The 23061-nt window shown below is 43.3% G+C and overlaps 1 protein-coding gene across 12 annotated transcripts in view; it reads left to right on the top strand.

Annotated features, from left to right (window-relative positions):
• LOC105936691 (nuclear factor 1 X-type) overlaps positions 1-22137 on the top strand; it is a 128268-nt gene extending 106131 nt beyond the window's left edge. For 4 of the 12 annotated variants that reach the window (XM_012877643.3, XM_012877645.3, XM_021324108.2 and 1 more), the window contains 8 exons: positions 882-917; positions 1183-1310; positions 2205-2279; positions 8619-8747; positions 13210-13376; positions 15527-15674; positions 18334-18422; positions 22063-22137. In XM_012877643.3, coding sequence (XP_012733097.2) covers positions 882-917; positions 1183-1310; positions 2205-2279; positions 8619-8747; positions 13210-13376; positions 15527-15674; positions 18334-18422; positions 22063-22077 — 787 coding nt within the window. In that variant the 3' untranslated portion in view covers positions 22078-22137. The remainder of the gene's footprint in view (positions 1-881; positions 918-1182; positions 1311-2204; positions 2280-8618; positions 8748-13209; positions 13377-15526; positions 15675-18333; positions 18423-22062) is intronic. The other 8 variants (XM_021324110.2, XM_021324107.2, XM_021324106.2 and 5 more) reach the window with 8 other exon arrangements.
• Positions 22138-23061: the final 924 nt, after the last annotated feature.

The raw sequence follows: 23061 nt of genomic DNA, 5'->3' as shown, positions 1-23061 counted from the left end.
ATCACTTTTAGGATTAAAACAACTGCAGTTTGATAAGGTTTTACATTTCTACTACTAATTGTGTAAATACTGTGATACAGTGAAACTGTGGTATTTTTTATCATGATTTTCATTATCATACCATGAAAATCATGCTGGCCTTGGCCTGTTATAGAGGTACAAGTGCTGCTGGGAGTCAATTTTAAAACACGTCAGTGTCGTCACAATCTGGAGGGATGCTTGGATTAAGAACCTTATTATTTGCCTGCAGTGTTGCTTTTCATCATCAAAACTGTTTTAGCAGAAGATTCCCTCTGGCAAAGGAGGAATAATCAGTATAATCACTATTTCCTGATAACATCTTTTGCTGACATTTCAAATAAATGCTTCAATCGTCGTATCTCTTTTTTTTCAATTGTACCTCCTCCACACAGCAGTTAACAGGCCAGATTTAATGTGTGATTTATTTATTTATTTTTGGCAGAAAATAATGGCATAATCAGCACTGAAATGTCTATGCAAACACGATCATATCATATCTTCACTACTCCCCAAATTCTCTGCTTTGAAAAGCAAACTCATTCAAATGCACGTTGAAACTCTGCCAGCTATATAAATCCATCTGAGTCTATGCCTTTCAGGCAGTAACTTTTTACCGTGCAGCTTTGGTAATGCAGGAGACATTTATTTACAGTCAAGAAAGTGTTTTTGCTATCACAGCTTGTACTGAATCCAAAGCCGTTTTTGGCTCTTTCCAGTCTCCGAATTCCTATATGTGTTTGTGTGTGTGTGTGTCTGGTACCTACTTTCCTCTTTATGAATGTGACTGCTCTTCTGCTTTATTCTTCTCTTCTGTCTTTCTCTTTCTGTCTTCTTACCTCTGTCATCTGCTGTCACTTTAGGTCTGAGGTGGAGTTGTACGCAAATCTTCCACGGAGGTAGTTATAAAAACCTAAACGATCGAAATTTCTGAGCCACAAAAAGGCAACCTGGTTCCTCTCTTTTTTTCTCTACCCTTTTTCTACACATTTACTGCTGTGTTTTTGTTCCGTTCTGTCTGATCTGCTGTCTGTGGGATTGTCTGATAACCTATAATGTTGCTAAGCATTGTATTTCTTGACATATACTTATATGATAGCTTTAGCATCTATGATATGATAGCATCCTCCTCTCTCCCTTAAAATGTCCTCCCGTTTTCCTCAGCTCCACCAAGAGGAAGTCCTTAGATGACAGTGAGCTGGAGAGCCCCACAGATGACGTTTTCTATCCTGGACGTTCACCCGCTGCCAGCTCTTCCCAGTCCAGCGCGTGGCCCAATGACATGGATGCAGGTATCCACTCCATCCCAACCTCACGCCTGTCACCCACTACCTGAGCATGAAGAAATGTTTGCACTGTCTTGTCTGACCACCACCCAACCACAAACGCCCCAAATGATCATCCACACTTCCCGAATCAATCAGCCTGCTCTACTCTGGTGATTCACATAGTCCTCACAGAGCACCCTTCAAAACATCCCACTCACCCGCCCAAATCACCGTTCCTTAGGTTGTACACGACAGTAACAATTCAGTTTTGAAGAAAAGAAACACTCAAAAGTAATCAACCAGTAATTTGTTAAAATTAGTGAACACTAGGATCATTTGGTAACATGTTCAAGTGACTTTCAGTCTGTAGAACCCTACCCCATACAGTAAGATGAACATTTTAAATAGAAAATGCTTTAAAATAACAAGTTTGGAATAAAGAATAAGGTTATTCATAGTTAGAACTTCACTGTAACTCTCATTACTCCAGAAAACAATTTGAAATACAGATTTTTTTTTCCACACAGCAGCTCTGGGCTTTTGGAATTTGCTGTCTGTTTTTAATGCCTGAAAATGTTGCATATCGCCACACATTACCCTATTCCCACCCCTGTAGCCATGACTCACCCATTCTACTTCATAGTTACACCCATTCTTAACAACCTTTAACCTCACACCCAGCTCTTCACCAGGATACACATGTCTTTACCTTAAAGCCATAATCATGCATACAGTTGATCTTAATGTTGTGCATATGACCGATCAGTCACCACCATGATCATACACAAATTCTCACTCCTCTCTCTCCCCTTCCCTCCTTGTCTCTCGCTCGTTCTCCTTTTCTTCTCTCTCTCTCTCTCTCTCTCTCTCTCGCTCTTCCCCTGTCTCATTGTTAACAATACCCTTCTCCACTTTCAGTGCAGCACCATTTGGCGAGTGTGCAGGAGAGGAAGATAAAACATGAAAACGATGGCGTGCAGTTTCCTTACCATGGTTAGAACAACATTGATTACACTCATATCTATTTGCTATCAAATCTTATGAAGCACAATTATTCCTGTGTATATGTTCATGTGTGTACGTGTTTCTATCTATTTACAATACATACAGCAGGCAATCTATGTACATATTATTTTCCAGATAAACATATTGTATTGTTTGTTTTTTATTTATTTGAATATAATACAGAAAAAGATAGCAAGTTAAAAAGACATTAAATGTAATATTTTCATGTATGAATATTTGTTAAAGAGATATACGGTACCTTGCAAAAGTATTAATTTACCTCAAACGTTTTCCCATTTTTCTTTTCTTTTACATTACAACCGCAGCATTCATTTTGTTTTTTGGTGTTATTTGACAAGGAAAAGGATGCAAAGTGTTCAAAAGCCATTGTTGAGACAAAGCCTAAAGAGGTTTTGTTTGCTTTTTGCCACAAACCATGTGAGGAGCACAGTAAATATGTGGAAGAAGATGCTCTGGTTAGATGAGAACGATTTGGACCTTTTGTCCTACATGCAAAACAACATTTGCATGAGAGAATGAACACGGCACATTACCATAAACATTGTTAAACATGGCAGCGGTAACACCTCTCTTCAGAGTTGTCGCAGGACAACGACCAAAACAGATAGCCAGAGCAACAACTCGATGATTTTAGTCAAACCGTACTTATGAGTTAGAACGGACCAGTCAAAGTCCGGACCTTAAATCTAGTGGAGAATCTGCGCCAATACTTCAACGTGTATTCACAGACGCTCATATATGCCTGTCACGCTGCTCAGATTTTATTTGTAAAAAAAATGTTTTAAAAAACCTTTAGACTTTATCCTTCACCTTACAGTTATATATATGAGCTGGACTAGCACATAAAAACCCAATGAAATACATTGAAGTTTGTGTTTTTAATGGGCCCACAATATGAAAAAGCTCATAGTTCAAGATACACATGAGCAAGAGATTCTAAACCGCAAGATTTATGGGTGTGATTCACGAATCTACAAGTAGTGGCTTTGTCAGTTCTCCTCGCAAAACTTTTTGAGGTCATCTTGCTCCCGTTCACACTAAAACGTCTAATTACTCTACCTGCTTGGGCTCTCGCATGTATACACTTGCAGAGAGGCTTACTCATATCCACTCAGAACCCACACGCACAAACACACATGCAACGACAGTCTGCGCATATGCAAATAGGAGTTCCCCAGAACACACAGCGACTCACAGCTCTTCCCAACCCCCTTCCCCCACCGCGCTCACACATTGCAACACACTCGCTTATCGTGCTCCCTGCCCCTGCAGGTGTTCAGGTGGCTTCTCCGCCTCCATCCCGCTGCGCTTCTCTCCATCCCTCGCCTCAAATCCCTTTCTAAAGATGTTCCCCGGGATCTGAGGTGTAAAAGCCGTCCTCCTGCTCCTTTGCTCTCGCTTTGACTCCTCATCCCTGCCTCCCTTCCATCTAATTGAAAAAGGTGTACAGTGGGAAGGCCCCCCCACTGAGAGAGAAAACATGTCAGGAGGAGGAGAGGTTGGTGAGAGAGCCCAAAGAATTAGGCAAGCAAATGGGGAAAGTGGGAAGCGCGAGAGGGAATAGCAGAGATAGCTGGCAGAGAAGATGACTTTGGTGTTCTTAACTGGTGAAAGCTGATGTGAAAGAAGGGTTAATTAGAGTTTGAAGCGGAGGAGCCAAGAGTCTTTGGATGGGTTTTGCCACTGTCAGCTCTCACTTGAGCCTCAGCGGCTGCTCCTCGGCTTCTGTTCCACTTAGCTGTAAATGTAATTAAGAGGCTGATCATCGGACCCACAAAGGAGGCTCCACTCTTCATTCTTTCCCTACGTCTCTCTCTCTCTTCACGCCACCTGACTCCTTTTTAAATACCAGCGCAGACAAAAGTCTTGTATATGCCCTGATGAATTTTGTAAAGTCAAGTAAAACATCGTTAGATTCTGAAGACTAATAATTAATATATGCAACATTCCAGTTAAGGTATGCTAACCCCGAATGCTTAGGGAATTACCAAGTTGAACCAAGAAACAAAACAATGGGTTTATGTTTTGGGAGAGCAAAACAATAAAGAGCAGCAAGCGTGGGATAAATAGTGCGCCATGTGTCTGATTTTTCTAAACAATCCCACCTGTCATTGGCAATTTTCACATGGGAATTCCTGTACAGGTGGGGGGTATATAAACAAACAGGCTCACTCGCACACTCTCGCACAAACAAACAAATAAAAGGACCCTGCAGGTGCACCACCCGTATCTCACCGTGCCCCCTGGTTTCCCTAGAAACAGCTAGCGTGTGCACATCCACACGCATCGGTTCACGAAGAGGCATTAGTACAAATAAGTCACACAACAGTTTGATTCGGAAATAGATTTTTGCACATATCATACAGCCCAGCCCAGTCCAGCGTGCACACAGACACACACACACACACACACACACACACACACACACACGCACACACAAACACACACACACACACGCACACACACACAGCTGAGATCGCAGTCCCAGATGGTGTTTCCGTGTGTTTGTAGCCTTGGGATCCAGGAGGATGCTGGAGACAGCTGCTCTGCAGGGGCGAAGAGGGGTGGGGGGGGAGGTTAGAGGAGACTATCGAAGCAACCCTGATTTCATATTAATTCCAAATGATTGTGAAATTTTCCCGAGACACCAGGGACTCATTGCAGGGACGGCCTGCCTTTAAGGTAAATGTTGCAGACCTGCAGACTCGCAGAGGCGCACAGTTGAACTTCCAGCAATGCGCATATGTGCTCTAAATCACCGGAGAGCCAACTCCCCAACTTCTCTGCGCTCATTCAAAATATTATGCCCTGTCTTTTAAAAAACGTGTGTGTGTGTGTGTGTGTGTGTGTGTCTGAGCCTGTGTGTTCTTCATAGGCGCATCTGGTGGTAGGCCTGTTAGTGCAAAGAGACAGAAGGGTCATCATGGGAACGCTTGATTAGTTGCCAGTGAAACAGTAAGGCGTGCCAGAAGAGGAAACAGTGCAAATTTGGCACACAAACACAATTCCAGATCAGACCGCTGCACCGTCTGGGAAGAAATATTGTCTACAACATTCCCTGATACTATCATAAGCTCCCGAATGCAAATGTCAATCGTTTTCTATTTTGGTTTCTATCCTAAATACAGTGATTTGCTAAAGTGGATTTTTTTACCATATTTTGTCCCTTTACAACCACAAACATCATTGTATTTTACTGGAAACCAACATACATCAGCCCATTATTGGGAAGTGGAAGGAGAATTATACAAATGAGTTCAAAAGATTTTTACGAATACAAACCTAAAAAGTGTCTTTGCATTAAGACCCATTTACTCTAAAGGGTTGGATAAAATGTAGAGCTAATACATGGAGTGCCCCTTTCTGTAATTTAATCTTATGGAGAAAGGTGTAAAGAAATCTATAGCGAGGCTATATTTTAAAATCAAGCTTTGTGCTCAACACACTTCAAAATCCATTGTGAAAACAGAAAGAGTACAGCACAACAGCAAACCTACCAACCAGAACATCCACCTGAACTGGCAGGTAGAGCACAAGAGAACATTATTCAGACTAGCAGCCAAGATACTCATTGTAACCCTAGAGGAGCTGCAGGGATTCAATGCTCAGGTGGGATAATCTGTCATATGTTGTGCTCTGCACAGACATAATCTGTATAGTAGCCTTGCAAGAAGACAACTGTTGTTGAGGTAAAATCATAAGACGTCACACTTGTGTTTTGCTGCAAGCCATGCAGGAGACATAGAAAACATGTAGAAGAAGATGGAAATGACTTCCTCTAATGCTTTGTGTGGGAAAACAAAACGTTACACATTGTTCCAAACAGCCCATCCCCACCATGAAACATGTTGCTGCTTACAGCATCATGTTGTGGCAATGCTGCACACACAGATTTTTTTTTGTAAAAAAACCCAAAACCATGTATTACTTTGCTTTAACATAAATTATGCCATACTATCTGTTAACATAACAAAGTTCAAGCAGAGTGAATATTTATGTAAAGTACCGTATTTGTCTAAATCACCTAGCAGGTATGGCCATCGATACTTGAGCTAAACCACTACGGTTTATTCCCTCAGTTTTTCTTTCCTCAATTTCCGTCCTCCTCGGTTTTTCTCCTGCGTCCCTCCGTCTCTCAGTCTCTGCAGACTGCTCTTATTTCCACCTTTCTCCCGCAAGTGTGACAGTGTCATAGCAATCATTGCTAACTGCTGGTGTCAGAAGTGGGATTGGGGTTGTTTTCATGCTTGGAATCTCTCTGACAGTACAATACGCCCCCAGACTTGTGCTAATGTGGGGCGAGGAGGGATGTGGGGGGAATAAATATCTGCTAAAGACATAAATGGTTCACACGAATTCACTCCCACCTGCTTGAGACTTAACTCTTTCACACAGGGAGGGAAGGTTTTACACGCCTCCACACTCCCATAGACTTTCACACGTCTCCAGCTGGAGAACTGAGGAGAAATCATATTTAATGCCTTGTATGACGCGGAGGGGCCACAGAAATAGACTACAAAGCAAAAGTCCAAAAAAAGTTTCGGAAGAAATCAGTTATCAGACCACACGCTCATTTGAAAGATTAGAACGAAACTTACAGGGGAAGAAAGGCGCCTCTTTGTTGCACCAGTCAAACCTAGCAGACTCTACGGTGTGTTCAGAAGTGTGTGAGTGTGTGCGCGCAAGAGATAATAACCATATTTAACATCTTATGACATTCCAATTTCATACATGTTGTCAGAGCAATGCGGTGAAGAAAAGAAAGACACTGCTGCATTTTTCACAGGTTCTGCTTTTGCTCTTTTGCTCCTTCGCATATTTTCATGTCTCCCACATTCTTCTCGCCTCTCTCCCTCTGTCTCCTCTCTCTGTCCGTCTGCTTGTCTTTCACACTTACCAGCTGCTGTGTCCATACTGTACAGTGCGTGCTATTTCTGAATGAAGCTGTCTTCTGGTGCAGCCACTTCTGTGAGCGGCGCCGGAGCCAGACCATCGCTGGTTCACTGTGGCTGCATCATAAATGTGCTCGTAGACAGAGAAACCCTCATGTTGGCACCTGGACGAGAGAGAGAAACGTTAGATCTGGAAAAAAAAAAAAACATACAGTGGGAGAGTTGAGATTATTCAACGTACAAATGTTCCTTGGCATTGAAATAAAGGCCAGGTTCAGTTTGAATAATATTTTTTTTTCTTTGAAGAAATTCAAAGTTTGGGGTTAATATTAAAATATTTCCTTTCCCATTTTCTAAAATTATAGGGTATCCTTCATGCTCTCTTGTTTGAATGAATGATTTCCCAATAATAGCTTTCAGTTGGCTCTTTTGATTTTAATTTTTTTTTATGTTGTCTGGTCACCTGTGGTCTTGATTGGCATAAAGAGATAGTTATGGCTCTTTGAAGTGAGGTTCTGTGAAGTTATTACCAGTAATAGTTCCCTTAGCTCTAATAAAAAGATGGCATGTCACAAAAAAACAACAAAAAAAAACAGAGTAGTGAAAGGCTAACAGCTAACCAGGCTGTTTTAGCTGAGTATAGCAATTCAAAACAACTCCAACTGGAAACCTTTTATCTTTGGGCTACATATGAACAGATATTAAACGTCTACAGATCATTAAGTTTGCTAGTGTTTTCTCAGCTGGATAACATCTGCATTAATATGCTAAATAATGTTGGCAGAAGCTGCCAGCTGTACGAATTTGCCCGATCAGCTTCCAGCGAGTCGCTCTAAGTCCGCCAATAATATAGTGAACGTTAGTGAATTTTGTGACAGGCTGTCACTTGTGCAGCAATGTGGGCAAACCACGCCAACTCAATTTTTGTAGCGTAACATAAAAATCATTTGGCTGAGAAACAGCAGCAAACTTGATAATGTAGATGCACATTATTCACTAATATAGTGAGTAATAAGATTGTGTTAAACTGCTAAAATGAGCTAAAACAGCATCCACCATCTGACTTGCTGTCAGCTTTCCACTGCTCCAAGGATTTTGTTTTAATTTTACTTTGGGTTTTCTACAAACCCGTTGTTATTCTGCTACTGGTTAGAGAACTATTACTGATAACCGAGCCTCACTTCAAAACGCAGTAACTGTTCCCTTAATTCCCCTGACAGGAGACAGCGGTCATGCCTATGAGGAATACCAATCAAAATCATAATTGTTCAAGCCCCCTTCCATGAAGTTCACGTTGATTTTTTTTTAAGTGTAGGAAGCAAAAAGAGCAACATTTTTTTGACAACCTCTCTTTTTTTTCTCCCTTTTACCCCCACTTTTATTTTTGATCCCATTTTTTTTTTTTTTCCGTCAGGACTGTCCTCGCCTGGTTCACTTAAGAAGCCGGGGAAGTTTGATTTCAACGCCCTGACTTCCCAGACGAGGTCCCCCCGCATGGCGTTCACACACCACCCGCTGCCTGTGCTGGCAGGAGTGAGACCAGGTGAGAGCCCTGCGAAGAACCCAACAATCCCGACACCCCCCCCCCCCCCTGAAAATCTGAAAAAGAGAGAGAAAGGAAAGGGACTTTTAAACTTGATGCCCGATTACCGCATTTACATGCTGAAACCCAAACAAAATCCAGTTTAGAAAATGGAAATCCTGAGCTTATCGTTGGTGGGAAAAAAAAAACAAATGAGGAAAACTTTCCAGTTCTGCGGTTGCAAACTGCAGAGAAGAAGCAACATGCCTGCAGAGTCTCACCTGTTCAGTGTCACTGCTATCATCATGGCTTGGCATAAATTCCTCTCTCTCTCTCTTTCAGGCTTTCTCCATTCATCCATTATTACCACCATCTTTGTGCTTGTGTTTTTAATATTGTCATTGCATGGTACTAGTGCTGCGCCCATGCCTTTGGGAATGATTTCCTTCTCATCTTACTGCTCCATGGAGTTGTTTTAATGTCTGTCAAGGTTGCCTCATGCATTTAAATCGACAAAAAGCTTTTCTCTCTGAAGGAATGACTTTGAATGGTTGTGAACACTTCACCATATGGAGCTATAAGGCACTTAAGTGGAAATTGGAACATTCTTTATTATAAACATGAGACAAGGCCAGACAACAGGGTCTAACGTTTACATACTGTGCATTAAACCCAACTAATGCCTTTTGTTACATTCACATACCAAACTCTAATGTAGTTGTACTTTACTGAACCTTTTCCTTTTAACGAGATCCACTACATAATTACAAATAGGTAAAACGGAGCAGCAGGCATAGTTTACAGCTAAAAAGACCTATTGGAGTTTAAAATATCTTCCCAGGCCTCACTTCCCTGAGAGTTTGATATTTTTAAAACAATTGTGAAGTTAATTTCACAATGATAAAACAAGGATTTTGCAGCTGACATTTTAAGCTGTCTAGACAAATCTGCAAAAACTGGTTTTATCTTTTTTACTAATAAACAACATGAGCTTTAATTTTTACTCTTGGTCTGACGATTTTTGGTGGAATTGATTCTGGAAAACGATTACATTAGGATGGACACCACAAAAGGAGTGAAATAGTCTTTTACCGAACTGCTGAATTGAAAGGCAACTTGAACTTTGCGTTAATCCCTGTTTTGTGAATCACACAGGCAACAGAAACCTCTCAATTGTAAAAAGCATTATCATTGTTGTTTTTCCCCCTTAAATGTCCATAATGTTCGCAAAACTGCATAGTAAAGATCTTTTGTTAATGGATTAGCATGATTGGCGTAGTTAGCATCACCAAGTGTGAACATCTGTATCCATTTGTATTCTCTGAAAAAAACTTGACTCCAAGAGTTTCAGAAAAATGGCAAAGTAACAAAATGACCAGCACCTGGCAAAGTCTAACTCTCAGTTATCATAACCAAAATGAGTAGCCACCATACTTCAGTTTCCTTTCTACAGCTACCGTACTTCCACTTTAACACACCTTGTTGGTGCTGAAAGGGCCTAACTTTAAGTGTTACTGCTGCAGTAATGACTTCCATGCCTATAAGTAGGCCTGTTGTTATTAATTATGTTGTAGAACGCACAATAAGTGAATTCACTGATTGGAACACGATCAGATTTCTAAATATCAAATTGGTCAGTCATCGGTCAGAGCTAATCGGTCAGCCTGTTACAGGCACTAGCCGATTTCTCAGTTTTTCTGTGGTTACAGTACGTGATCTCAAACGGGTCCATTGTGAGGAGTGCAGTGGAAGAAGTTTTGAAATGATTTTCCAAAATATTAATTCAGTAGTCATGGTAAGTTGTCCTCTGAATAGCGTCTCGGTCTGAAGGGATGACGCCATAACAAACACAGTATCTCTACGAGAATTCCCTTCAGCATCTACAGTTTGCCCCAAAGTCCCTACAGAATGGTCTCCCTTTTCAAAGAAAAGAAATATGTCCTCTTGTCTCTCAGTACCCACAACCCCCTCCCCCGAGTCCATTAGTCTCTCGGAGGGATAGATTGGCTTACAGCCAAGCCAGAGCCGTCATGTAAAGGTCATTTAAACGCATTGGCCACCATGTTAAACCGTATTGGTTTTGCTTGTGAAGCTCCCTACAGTATATTTAGAAAATGTATTCTTTGTCAGGATGTGCACAACTAAGCCACACTGTTTATCTGTACAGAGCAGTCTCATGTCCCCTTAAGAATCCAAAACTCTAGGTTGAATGCCGAGTTGAGTCTTGTGCAAAGTGTTGGGGGAATATCTCAGCTTCCTTTGTTCCTCGGCTAACCTCATGCATTCAAACTGCGAGAGAACGTTTTGCCAGGAGCATTTTTTATGAAATGGATAGGCCGCAACGACACAGTATTCACAGATTGTACCTCAGTGCCTTTTGCGCACCTACGCATCAATACACACTTGCACGTATGTGTGAATTTACACTTTTCTGGAAGACTTTCTGTGCAAAAAATGGCTGCCGTCCAAATGGAATGTCCCTCCAAGGCCTTGGTTCCACAAACACACTGGAGGATGATGGCAGGGACAGGAAGGAAGAGAGAGAGATGGGGGTGGACAGAGTGGAAAGTGAAAAGGTTTAACTAGGTCTGCTCTCAAAGTGTCAGATGTTCCTGTGGAGGTCTGGTAAGAGAGACTGTCCTCGGGTTCGGACTGGACAGTTGACACCTGGGTTTTGGCTTCAGACTGAAGCCAAAACCCAGAGCGTTTAGAGCGTTGTTAAATTGACTGATGCGTCATTAAACCAGCTTGGGAAGTCAGCCATCCTAGCCGCAATTACATGCGAATACACTAATATACGTAAGAAGATTAATTTAACTGAACACATGGACGCCAGGAGAAACACATGACAAGGTACACCCATACCAGAAAAATCAAAACATAGGTACATTCCAGGTAACACACGCGAAGATGGAAATGACAACAACACAAACAACAACAAGGGGGAACAATACACATGAGTTCACCAGGCTTTCCCTAACCCAGCAGCTGTTGTCTTTAGTTAGTTGAGCCAGTTGCCAAAGCCATAGAACCACAGCAGAGAAGACAGAGAGTGCAGCCTGTGTGTGTGTGTGTGTGTGTGTGTGTGTGTGTGTGTGTGTGTGTGTGTGTGTGTGTGTGGTTGGCTGACTGGCTGACTAATGTCTCTGGGAGGTGTTTTGTGGTTGGTTGGGGGCAGAGGGGAGATTCTCTCCCAAGCTTCAACCTACTGGGCAGAACCACACAACAAGGATGTGCTCCTGATGGATTGCACACCACTGACAAGCAATAAAACAAAAGTGGAAAAAACCCCAGTGTGTGTAAAGCTCCGGTGTACCCTTGTGGTTAGTTTGTGTGGGAGAGAGAGAGAAAGAGAGAAATGAAGATGGAGCAGAAGGCAGAGGATAATTTAACTACTTTGAATTGAGTTTAGAGAACGTGGATTTGCAAAGATAAGCCAGGTTTATCAGGGTAACACAGAAACCTCTTTGGTTGATTTAGAAAAGGATTGGTAGCAGACACCTTGACGCAGTTGAAACTAGAGGAGCACCAAGAATCTGGCAGGGGTCTGGCATCTGGGAGCTCTGACTGGGGGCCGGGATTTCAGAAACTCAAAAGCACAACTTCTTTCTGATCGGTGAATGCACCGTATCCTGCCAGGCCATACTTGACAACCCTCTTCTAAGTTGATGTTGTCATTGAGTGATTAGTCGGAGTTAGTTTTCAGTGGTTTGTTTAGAAATGAACTCTGATCATGCACAGAAGCTGTGTATAGCAATTTCACCATATTTTCAACACGATATTGAGATATGTCTGCATTTCGTTTAGGCTGTGAGATAGCGAGCGAGAGCAAAACGTCAGCCATATATATGGAAGGCTGACACAAAGTTGCTGTGTCTTATCTTTTTGAGCTATAAAAACATGGGACTGAAAATGCTGGATTTGGAAATGCCGGCAGCCTCACGGGAATACACATTGAGCCAGACTAACAGCACCAAGCGCTTGTGTAAGATGGTAAAGACATTTTAAAATGTGTGAACTATGTAATACTTTTTTTGCTTTGCTTTAAAATACTAATACAACCTTGTTAGAATGTGACTGCTCTCTCACACATGTGATATGTCATCATCATTGCTCCTACAATAAGTAATTAATGACCACCAGGAAGGTTAGAAAAAGGGTATTTTGAATGCTGTTCTTATTATAGTTCTGTAACAAAAATGGAAATTGTTTGAAATTGGTGTCTGTGATTCCAAGATTTACAAAAGTAGGAAATCATCCACAAAGTGTTGATCAGTGCATCTCCAGCATCTCCAGCTAGGACATATTCACAATACTGCATGTGAATGTAATGTAGAGGCAAATTTGTTCAGAATCGTATCTGTTGTCTATGTGTTGTTTCTAATGATAAAAAAAACTGAACCTGATTTGGTGTCCTCTCCTTACTTTTCTCTTCCTCCTCGTTTCTCCGTTCTGCTTTATGCGGCGGCCTTCCTGTTCTCAGGGAGCCCTCGTGCCCCAGCTTCAGCCCTGCACTTCCCTTCCTCCTCTATCATCCAGCAGTCCAGCCCATACTTCACCCATCCCACCATACGCTACCATCACCAGGACCCACTTAAGGATTTTGTGCAGTTTGTGTGCACGGATGGCACAGGACAGCCCAGTGCACAGGTAGGTGATTTTTAATTACATTTTTCTTTCCCCAATCTGTAAAGGAAGGACTGTGGAACGCTGTGCCATGAAGCAGCGTAGTTTGCGACGCAAACTGACAAAAAAGAAAACTAATTTAAATGCGACATCACTAAATCAAAGGAAGGTTTTAAACAGGCGGTCAGCTGTGCAGCAACAGAAATATTTAATGGGGAGATTCAAACCACCTTTTGACTCACAGATTCAGCACACTTAAAATAACACACCTTGTGCAGTTGGGCCGAAAGAGATCTTGTCTGTCGGATGTGCAAAGAGAGGTTTTGGCCAGAACTGGCAACTCCTGGTCAGCTGTAAGGAAGCAAGGCTTCAAACGTGGGGCTGAGGATTTGTAGCAGCATCAAGATCTGTACAGTTTGTAGTGTTAAGCATCCATGGAATGGACCCAAAGGTAACCTTTAAGTATAGGGGTGCACTCCCGGAACAAACCTTTTCTCACCACCTGCCATTTGTTTTTACTGTGTTACTGTTTTTGCATAAAATCAAGTTTTCCTCAAGATGCACAGCACCTTTGACGGTCTGTTTGGCAATGTGTACGGCTTTTGTTGCTCAACGCCTGGTAGGGGATCAAGTAATATAAATGGAACAAAGCGATTCGGCGTCAGATATCTGAGAGGTAGCCAGTGCGCTGATTTTATTGAAACACATCCTGTAGGGTAAGTGCTCATTTGGAATGAGGAGTAAACTAAATGCCAAAGCTCCCAGTGGCTCAGGTGATGCTGTTTTGGGGTTGCGTACACAAACCTGTTTAAGGTAGCTTTGATAATCTAACCAGATGCCCACTTTCATTGTTAAGGCAGCAGCGTTCAGCTGGCTGTAAGTAACCCCTGAGGGGAAGTTTCTAAGTGCTCTGAGACATCCACCAAAGGGCAGAGCGGTACTGTGAAGCTTTCCTGTAAACATGACCTTTTGAATTTCACATTGACTTATCAAGCCCTGTTTTCATTACCTCTAACCAGTTATTGCTTTTACAAACTAAAACAAGTGATAGACTATTTTATTAATAACATGCATCTACTGAAGGCACAGGCACCCATCCAAGCAGACATCATTTGCACACGATGATTGTTCTTTTTATGATTTTCAGTTCCTACATTTCACTATAACTTCTCCTAACAATCCATCGTTGTCGTTAAATGATCACGCCATCTCTCTTTCTCCCCTGTGTGTAAGCTGATTTTCATCTCTTTAGGCGTGTGCGTGTGCGTTTGAATCACTCCCAACGACTTAATGGGATCTGTACAGCGTCTTTAAAAAGGACTCAAACACACCTTGCACTTTTTCACATTTTGCCCAGTTTACAACCCCAAACTTGGAAATATTTTTGACACGGGATTTATGTGATAGACCAACAGCAGGTGCTTTGCAGAACTGTGAAGTGGAAAAATGATACGTGGTTTTACGTTTTCATTGCAATTCAAAAAGTGTGGTGTACACACACACACACACACACACTCATTCACCCCCTGAGTCAATACCTCAAAAACCAGCCGTTTAGGTGCAAGTCTTTAAAGGTAGGTGTGTTTCTACCAGCATTGAAAGTTACATATTTTTCTAATCAGATCGCACGTTAGATCGGATGAAGAGCTTCTGTGATCAACAATTTCCAAGTCTTGGAAAATGGACCGCAACTGGATTTGCGTCTAGACTTTGACTGGGCCATTCTAAGTCATGCATATCCTTGTAATCCATTGTTTAGGCCTCTGGGGCCTTCACAGAATAACTGGATTTACTTCATTAAATTACACCGACTGGCTCTGTTAACCAATCAATGTGTACTGAAGGCAATTAGCTGCACTGGATTTTTTTTTTTGGAAATAAAATGAGTTGTATACAGATATACATCACAGTTATATTTGTATATAATTTTGAAAACCATCTATCATTTTCCTTCCACTTCAAACTTAACGTATGTCTTGGCGTTCTTCTATCACATAAAATCGGAACAAAATTCAATGAAGTTTGTTGTTCAAATGTAACGCAACGAGATGTATGTAAGGGGACTACTTTTGCAAGCGACTGTATGTGTGTGAGTGTGAGTGTGTAAGGCTCCTTGTCCACTGTACACTCTCGGGGTGTGCCCTCCTCACCCTGTCTGTATGGTCCATCTGCAGCCTAATGGAGGTGGCCAGAGCAAAATGACAGGCTCCTTCCTGCTGCCCCCGCCACCCCCGGTGGCGCGCCCTGTGCCCCTCCCCATGCCCGACTCTAAAACCATCAGCACGCCCACTGACGGTGGACTCAGCTCACCCGCATCTCCGTGTAAGTCACTCCCAACTCCCCTCCACAAAGTGATGCCCAGTCTCCCCCCCCCAAAAAACCCAACCTGTCCGAGCAAAAATTGGCAGTAAATTTATTCTGTATTTATCCTTCTAGAACATGGAGGTTGTTTGACCCGAGCAAATACAGCCATCATAGATGTTCCAGTATCACGTGTGGTAACGCAATGTTCCACAGCCTTTGGTAATCTCTTATTTGAACTGATGAAACCTCACATGTCTGAAACCTCTATCATGGCTACCGCAGCGGTGGTTAGCTTTAGCGGAGTTTTCCGTAAGGTTGCAGTCTGCTCAAACACCCAGCAGCCCCCAGGACACGTATAGCTTTTTGATTTTTTTTTGTTTTTTTGCTTTTCTCTTAGCAACTGTACACTGTAGTGTGCAGGCAACAAGTAACATTGCCAGGCTAGAAGCCATGCCTTTACCAACCCAGAGATCCTCTGTCACGCTCCTCTGCAGCCCTTTTCAGACATGAGCATGTAACATTAATGCCTTCATCAAGCTGTTAAAAGACACAATTCATTTATCCAAACACCCAGACCCCATTCATGGTATTTTTACCTCATGGTTGTAGTAATCGATAACCTGAACAGGGATGAATAGAGAAACTATGAGCACAAACTGCATATATACAGACTGAGAGATGGACGTCCAATTAGGTTCATCTGACTAAATACATGTTGTATTGCCATAACAGTTTTGTGTGCACTGTGGAGACTAAACCATAGCAGCAGTTAAAATGTTAGATATTTCAACATGAAAAGGACTCTAAGTAGCTTCTTATTTCTAAGAGACCGAGTCCTCCAACAGAACTGAAATCATTTTTTTATGAGCTTGCAAAAATTGGTAATTTTTCGCTCCACTAGGGACGATGTTTTAATCATCACATGTCTGCCCCGTCTTTAGCATCCAAAATGCTAAATTAGACAGCTTGATGAGCATATCAAGAATGGTTGTATAGGGAGCACAGATGCCGTCCAGTTTAATGAAAGCAGTTCGTGTCTGAAAGGGGCTCATTCTCTCAGGCTTTGAAATTCAGTCATCTTTTCTCTCGCCATGTCTTTCCAAACCATTTCTGCTTCCTTCCTCCACCTTTTCTCCCCCCCCCCCTCCTTTTTCTCTTTGCTGTTAAATTTCCTTTTTGCTCCACAAGAGGCAGTGTAGTTTCTCTCCTTTCTTTTGGATGTGTTTGGTAGTTTTGCAAAAGCAGAGCAGAGCCTATTTCCTCTTGCTAGTCTTTTGCATGTCCCTGTGGCAGCGGCAACACGATCTATCCTCATCTTGTTCCTTTTTTCGCTTTCTCCCTTTTTTTGTGTATATATACTAATAATTTCCATTATTTGTTCCATTTTCCTTTATTTTTCTCTTTCCCCCCCCCCCCCCTTTCTAAGGAGACAAAATTAGGGCAGTTGGCGTTGACTCCAAAAAAGACTCCATGCCCCACTTCATAGAAGCAATCCCCTCGTCATTTCCACACAAACCTCATAACAATTAAAAATTGGGAACAGACTAAACATGAAAAATCACAACATGACAAGAACAAGGTTTGTCTCTAAACACGAATAGGAGAACCTAATCAAAGCTTGTTTAATTAGTGCTACACTGGGGGAGTGCGTCAGAGGAGTGTGATCTGAGAGCGGTGAGGTTCTGGTTGGTTTCACCCAAACAGGTGCGGCGCAAGAGTCGGGTCATGGGAGAGGCACACCAGGAGGGGGCGCTGGACAGAGCAACCGGGGCTCCTCTTCCTTCTCTTTCTTCTCTTCCCTTTTCATGTCAGCTTCTTCCTCCACTCTCAGATTAACATGTCAAACCTATTTATTTATATCCACGTCTATATAAATAAATACGGGGACGATCCGGCTTTTTATTTTTGTTTTGTGTTGTTTTTTTTCTCCATCCTGATGACTGTTATCGCTGTAAAAAAATATATATATATTTCCCTTTAATTTTTGTCTGTATATCTTAATACCAGCCATGAAACACATGTGGACATACATACAGATGCATATGGTACACTCACACATGCATCAGTCTCCAGTCCTGTCACCGTCACCCCTACGCATCCCCATCCCCTCTACTCGTTCTGCTCGAGCACAGCAAAGGTGCCACTCAGCCGCCATGTTGGAGTCCTGTTAGCACAACTGCCCTAAATTTGGTCCTGTGGCATAACTGAGCGGTAACCACCACCACCCACCCTCCCCTGCCCCTTTAATCTATTAACTATAAGTCAGTTAGAAATAGCAATGAGTAGTATTCATCCATGTGAAGTCCACAGTATTTTTTCACCGGTTTTCTGAAATCCCAGTGGCTTCTTATTGAGGCCAGGGGGCTGCTGAGGAGTGTCTGTTTGCAGACTGTATGCCCCCCCTACCAAACTGTTTAAAATGGTAGGTTTCAATTTATTAACATGAACCTGCCGACAACGTGGACTATAAAGCAATGAGGAGTCAGGATTCTTCCCTCGTAATGTTTTTTTTTTTTTTTCATAGGAGCTCATTTGATCAGTCACAGCCTTAGCAGATTAATTATTACTATATTAGATCATAAAGACAATGACGATGAGAGCATCAGACTCTATTACAGGCTGAGTGTGTATGCGTGTGTGTAAAAGCATGTACACACTTGTATCTCTCTGTTTGTAGCATACTCCACGCCAGGCTCCACAGCTCCCAACCGGTTTGTCGGCATCGGAACACGGGACAACTTTCTGAATATCCCCCAGCAGACTCAGGTACCCTGCCAGCCTCCCTCATTTACTAAACATCCACATATCCACCGCCTCCTCCTCCTCCTCCTCCTCCCTCTCTGTTTGTGTCTTTTTCTTCCTCTTCGCCCATTACCCGCTAAAAGCCCGACTCTGCACATTGCTGTTTACAGATGCACCTTTTCGAGCGTCAGGGCTTGAATAATGAAGCATGTTCTTTGGAATGAAGGCCGTGACATTTAAAGGCAGTGTTAGACGGTTTTTTTTTAGTGGCTTGCTGAGATTACTCGCCGGGTTTTGATCACACTTGTCCCAGCTTTGCTGAAATCTAAAATTGTTTGGTGCTCCGAGAATCAACTTTTTATTTATTTATTTTTAGCTTTTTTTTTTGTTTTTCATCTTGTTCTGCTGCTTTCATCAGCCGCGCAAGATTCTCTGCCCCGTTTCTGCTGGAAAAGTCTCTCTCTCTGCTCCGTTGACTGTTGCCCGCGCGTCCAGGCCTCCGGTCTCGGTACTGGTTTCCAGTGCCTGCACCACAGTAGGTTCCCCACAGGGAAAGTAAGCACTGCCAGCTCCTCGCAGCTCCAGCACTGTTGATTTATCTCTACAAGGTGCCACAGTGCAGCGTGTGAGGCCAGCGGTGCACTACATTGTGGTTTCAGCTTTGGCTGCGCTCTGCCACTGGGCTGCAGTATCTTGGGCCTCCTCCATCACCAACACAACTTTTCTCATTAGGGGCTGACCGCACCTGCCTGCAGCCAACTCGCCCCCCCCCCCACCCCCCTTTCCCTTACACACACATGGAAACGATCTGCATTTCTGGTCGACACGGCGCTACCCGCCCCCCCCAACCCCCCTGCCGCCATAGTGTGTATGTTCTGTCCATGTTCCGCAGAGCTCCTGCTGCTTTCCACGCCCCCCACCTGCACCGCTCTCCCACGGATGCAGCCTTGATCTTAAGGGGACGTCCAAACACCGTCCAAGTGCGCATTAACGCACGTCCGCTTTGACGCTGAGCGAAAGATCCTAACCCCCCCCCCATCATACCTTACTTGATGCTGATTCTTTAGCATCAAGTAAGGTATGATGCTAAAGAATCAGCATCATACCTTACTTCTCTCCAGAACACCGGCTATCTCTTGCCTTTGTCAATCACAAAAAAACAAATCTATTAATAATTTGCACTTTGCGTTCAGATTTCTCGTTAAGCGCGATACAAACGCGGGGCGCTGATATAGCATCAGCTCTCCGCTAGCTGAGCCTAGTAGGTCAGCTCCAGCCTCAGCTTGTGTAAGTGGCATAGGTCTCTGCCCGTCCTGCTGTTTTGTGGCATATGGTGAGCTTCAGACGATGGCCCTGCCAGCCCGCCTTGAGGTCTGCAAAGCCAACTAGCCAAGACAGAGGGAGAGAGAGCCTCCCCCACTGTTGTCAGAGGCGTGAGCGGACAAAAGCTGGTCTGAGGAGCTCTCTGGTGGTCAGGCGTCAGCCATGCAGCGACGGAGAAGGGACGGTGTGGAAGCATGGATGACAGACCAGAGAGAAGGGGGGAAAGTAGAGACGAGAAGGAGTTAGTTGAAGCTCACTGCGCTCCACAGTCACGTCCCAGCTGTCTGGTTGCCAGCAGCGACCAGACATGATGTCATAGGCAGTTGAACTTGGACTTGAGAAGGGGGTTGCAGGAAGGAGGGGGGGGGGGTCTCTTTCCATTGCCAAGGATTACATTGGGAGAGTTGGAGTTAAAGGCGAAAGGAAAGGAAAAGGCGTAGTGGAGCCTGCAGAAGGAGGTGTGATCTACAAACACCGAGATCAGACAGAGCGCTGGAGATGAAGAAGTTTTAGAGGATTGATACCTTCCTACGGTTTGCTTATGTATGTGGGGAGACAACAGAGAGTTCCCTGTGAAACGTGGGCTGAGTAGCTGCTCTTTTTTTTTTTTTAAGCAGAAGTCCGTGGAATGTCAGAAGCTGCCAGAACGTCTTGGCCTGGGCCAAAGCCTCTACCCTGCCGTCTTATCAGACTAAGAAACCTGATCTCTGGAGTAGCTGCTCACAGGAGCTTTACATTGTAGCCTGAGAGCACTCCGGCCCAAAGCGCACACACGTAGTGGTAGGATTGCCTTCACATGTAAACTGGTAGCAAATTATCAACAATCCTTTGCTGGCAAAGTGGAAAACTAAGTAGTGACACGAGTACTGCTAAAAAGACAGCGGTTGTATTTTAAAAAGGTAAGGCAGGTGTGATCATTTTTAAGAGGAAACTATGAAGTTGAAGAGATCACTTTGTATTAAACGGCAAAGCCGAGGTCAACAAATGCAGTAAAAGGAGTAGAGGGACGCCCTCTAGTGGAAGATTCACAAAAATGTCTTGCCCATTTCACTTAGAGCAGTGGTTCTCAGTCCTGGTCCTCAGGGCCCACTGTCCTGCAAGCTTCAGGTCCATTCCTGCCGCCACACGTCTGACTTAAATGAATGCGGGATGATTAACAGGCGGCTGCAGTACTTGATGGCTGCTGAGGAGTTAATGCAACCATTTGAATCAGGTGTACCGGCGCATAGAAACATCTAAAACATAAAGGACTGTGGACCCTGAGGACCAGGGTAGGGAAATACTTTTTTTTAGTTTTCCCACGATTAGCGTTAGAGGCTGGTGCTATAGTCACCTCATAGCATCACCTGGAATGTCTTCTCCTGTTATGGTCTCATTTCTGTAGACAATCACAGCGGAGGGGGGTGCTTTAGCTACACACATCACGGGGTTTGTCTTCAGAGCGCTGCAAACAGCTGCGCTAATATGACACGTGTAGCTGGTTTTAAACAACACGCTGTTTTTGTCACGCCGTCTGCTAGGCGTTGACCCACGTATAGCCGTGGGACAGGTGACATCAAACACACTGCTGAAAACAGACAATAAGAGCCTGTGTTATTCCAGTGCCAATCTGGCCTTTTGATTTGGTTTCAATTGTGATAGTTTAATTTTAAATTTGTCAGACTGAAAGCAAGAGTAGCTCAGGAGTTTTAAGCATGGCACGCAGAACGCTTTTGATCGCTGTCCGTCTCCATTAGCCAGTTCAGGATGGACTAAGCTGTCTGGTGCCTGTAGAGGTGGAAACAGAAACAATTGCTGCTAAACAATTATGTATGTTTAATACCTGCTCAATGGTTGTTATTTTCAAAAGGTGCTTTTAATCTGACAACTTCATCGGAAGCCTCATTGGAACACTTATTGTATTTCACTGAATATGACTGTTTATGTTTTTAGAAAACTATAAAAAATATGATTATTAATTTCACAATACCTTTTACACAATCAGGGGCAACTATGTGGTAAGATAAATAGTAGAAATGTGTAAACTAGAAACAAAGCTTGAATTTCTTGTTATTTAAGTTTGTTTAATGCACTTTCAAATATAAACTAATTAGAAATTAGGCCCGTAAAAAGTTTTTTTTAATCATTTTCACTCTACTTCTGGTTTATAGCATGTTTAAAACATGTAAGAATGTGAAATGTTTTCAGTTCCACATTATTAACTTTTGCACTCTGTCATGCTTTTCTCTGCATGCTGCTTGTAATTAACTGAACTGTCTTAACTGGATACATGATTGCATTGAAAAGGCGTAAAAACTCAAGCAAAACGTGTTGTTGTTCTCTTTTTTCTTCTCCTTCACAGTCCTGGTTCCTCTGACAAGGCCTCTCTGAATCAACAGCTAAACGCGTGTCATGAGAATTGGAAATCCGAAACAAACAAACAAAAAAAAAAAAAACGAAACGCAAACCCCGCTGATAAAGAACAAACTGCTGACACTAAAAAGGTCTTTCTCGCCAAACACTATAGGAAGTACTACTACAGAACCCGGAAAACCCCACAACGCCCCAGGAGGACTCCCACTCCAACACGATTCGAACAGGACCGTTTGTCCCCTTTTCACGGAGGAGGCTCCAGTGAGATTGAGCGCACAGACTCGGAACGCAGGGAAGAGGAAGAGGAGGAGGAGGAGGAGGAGGAGGAGGAGGAGGAACTGTCTCACAAACACTTTGAAACGGCAGAAAGGAAACACAATGTAAAAAAAACCTGACAAATGACCAATTTAACATTTGTTTATCTTTCTTTTATATACATATATTATATATTTCTTTTACATTTTGTTGTCTCCACAATGAAACTCCATGCATTGGCTGGGAGATCCAAAAGTGAACACGTAACGGCGAACGGTGGAGTCGGGCGTGCAAAAGTAGAAAAGATTACGGCCCACGTTGCACATCCGCGAATATTCCTGCACAGCTCTCCTCCAGCACCACGACCCCGCCTTACATTACACACACTGCCCAACATACCCCCCCACCCCCACCCCCCGCCCCCCCCCCCCCCCACCCATCACAGCTGGAGCTCAAGACTTCAGGTTAACCACAGCCTCATGCCTCTGCGTCGGCAACGCTCTGCTGCTCCACTCGCTCAGCCCCGAGCCCCACTCATTTCCGATTGGCCAATCACGGTGACACCATCTGATGGTGTGACATATATGCACTAAGTGGCTGGTCTTTGTTTACCTGTCAAAGAATCAGGGCGTCCTGCTCGTGGCAGAAGGGGAAAGTCACGGGGCGAGAGTTGCAGGGAAGCAAACACACGACAGACAGTCATAACACTAACTCTACATGTGCTCTTTCGTCC

The sequence above is a fragment of the Fundulus heteroclitus genome, chromosome 5 (assembly GCF_011125445.2).
Source record: "Fundulus heteroclitus isolate FHET01 chromosome 5, MU-UCD_Fhet_4.1, whole genome shotgun sequence".
Lineage (NCBI taxonomy): Eukaryota > Metazoa > Chordata > Actinopteri > Cyprinodontiformes > Fundulidae > Fundulus > Fundulus heteroclitus.
The sequence above is the reverse complement of the archived record's forward strand: the minus strand, read 5'-3'. Positions and strand labels throughout refer to the sequence as shown.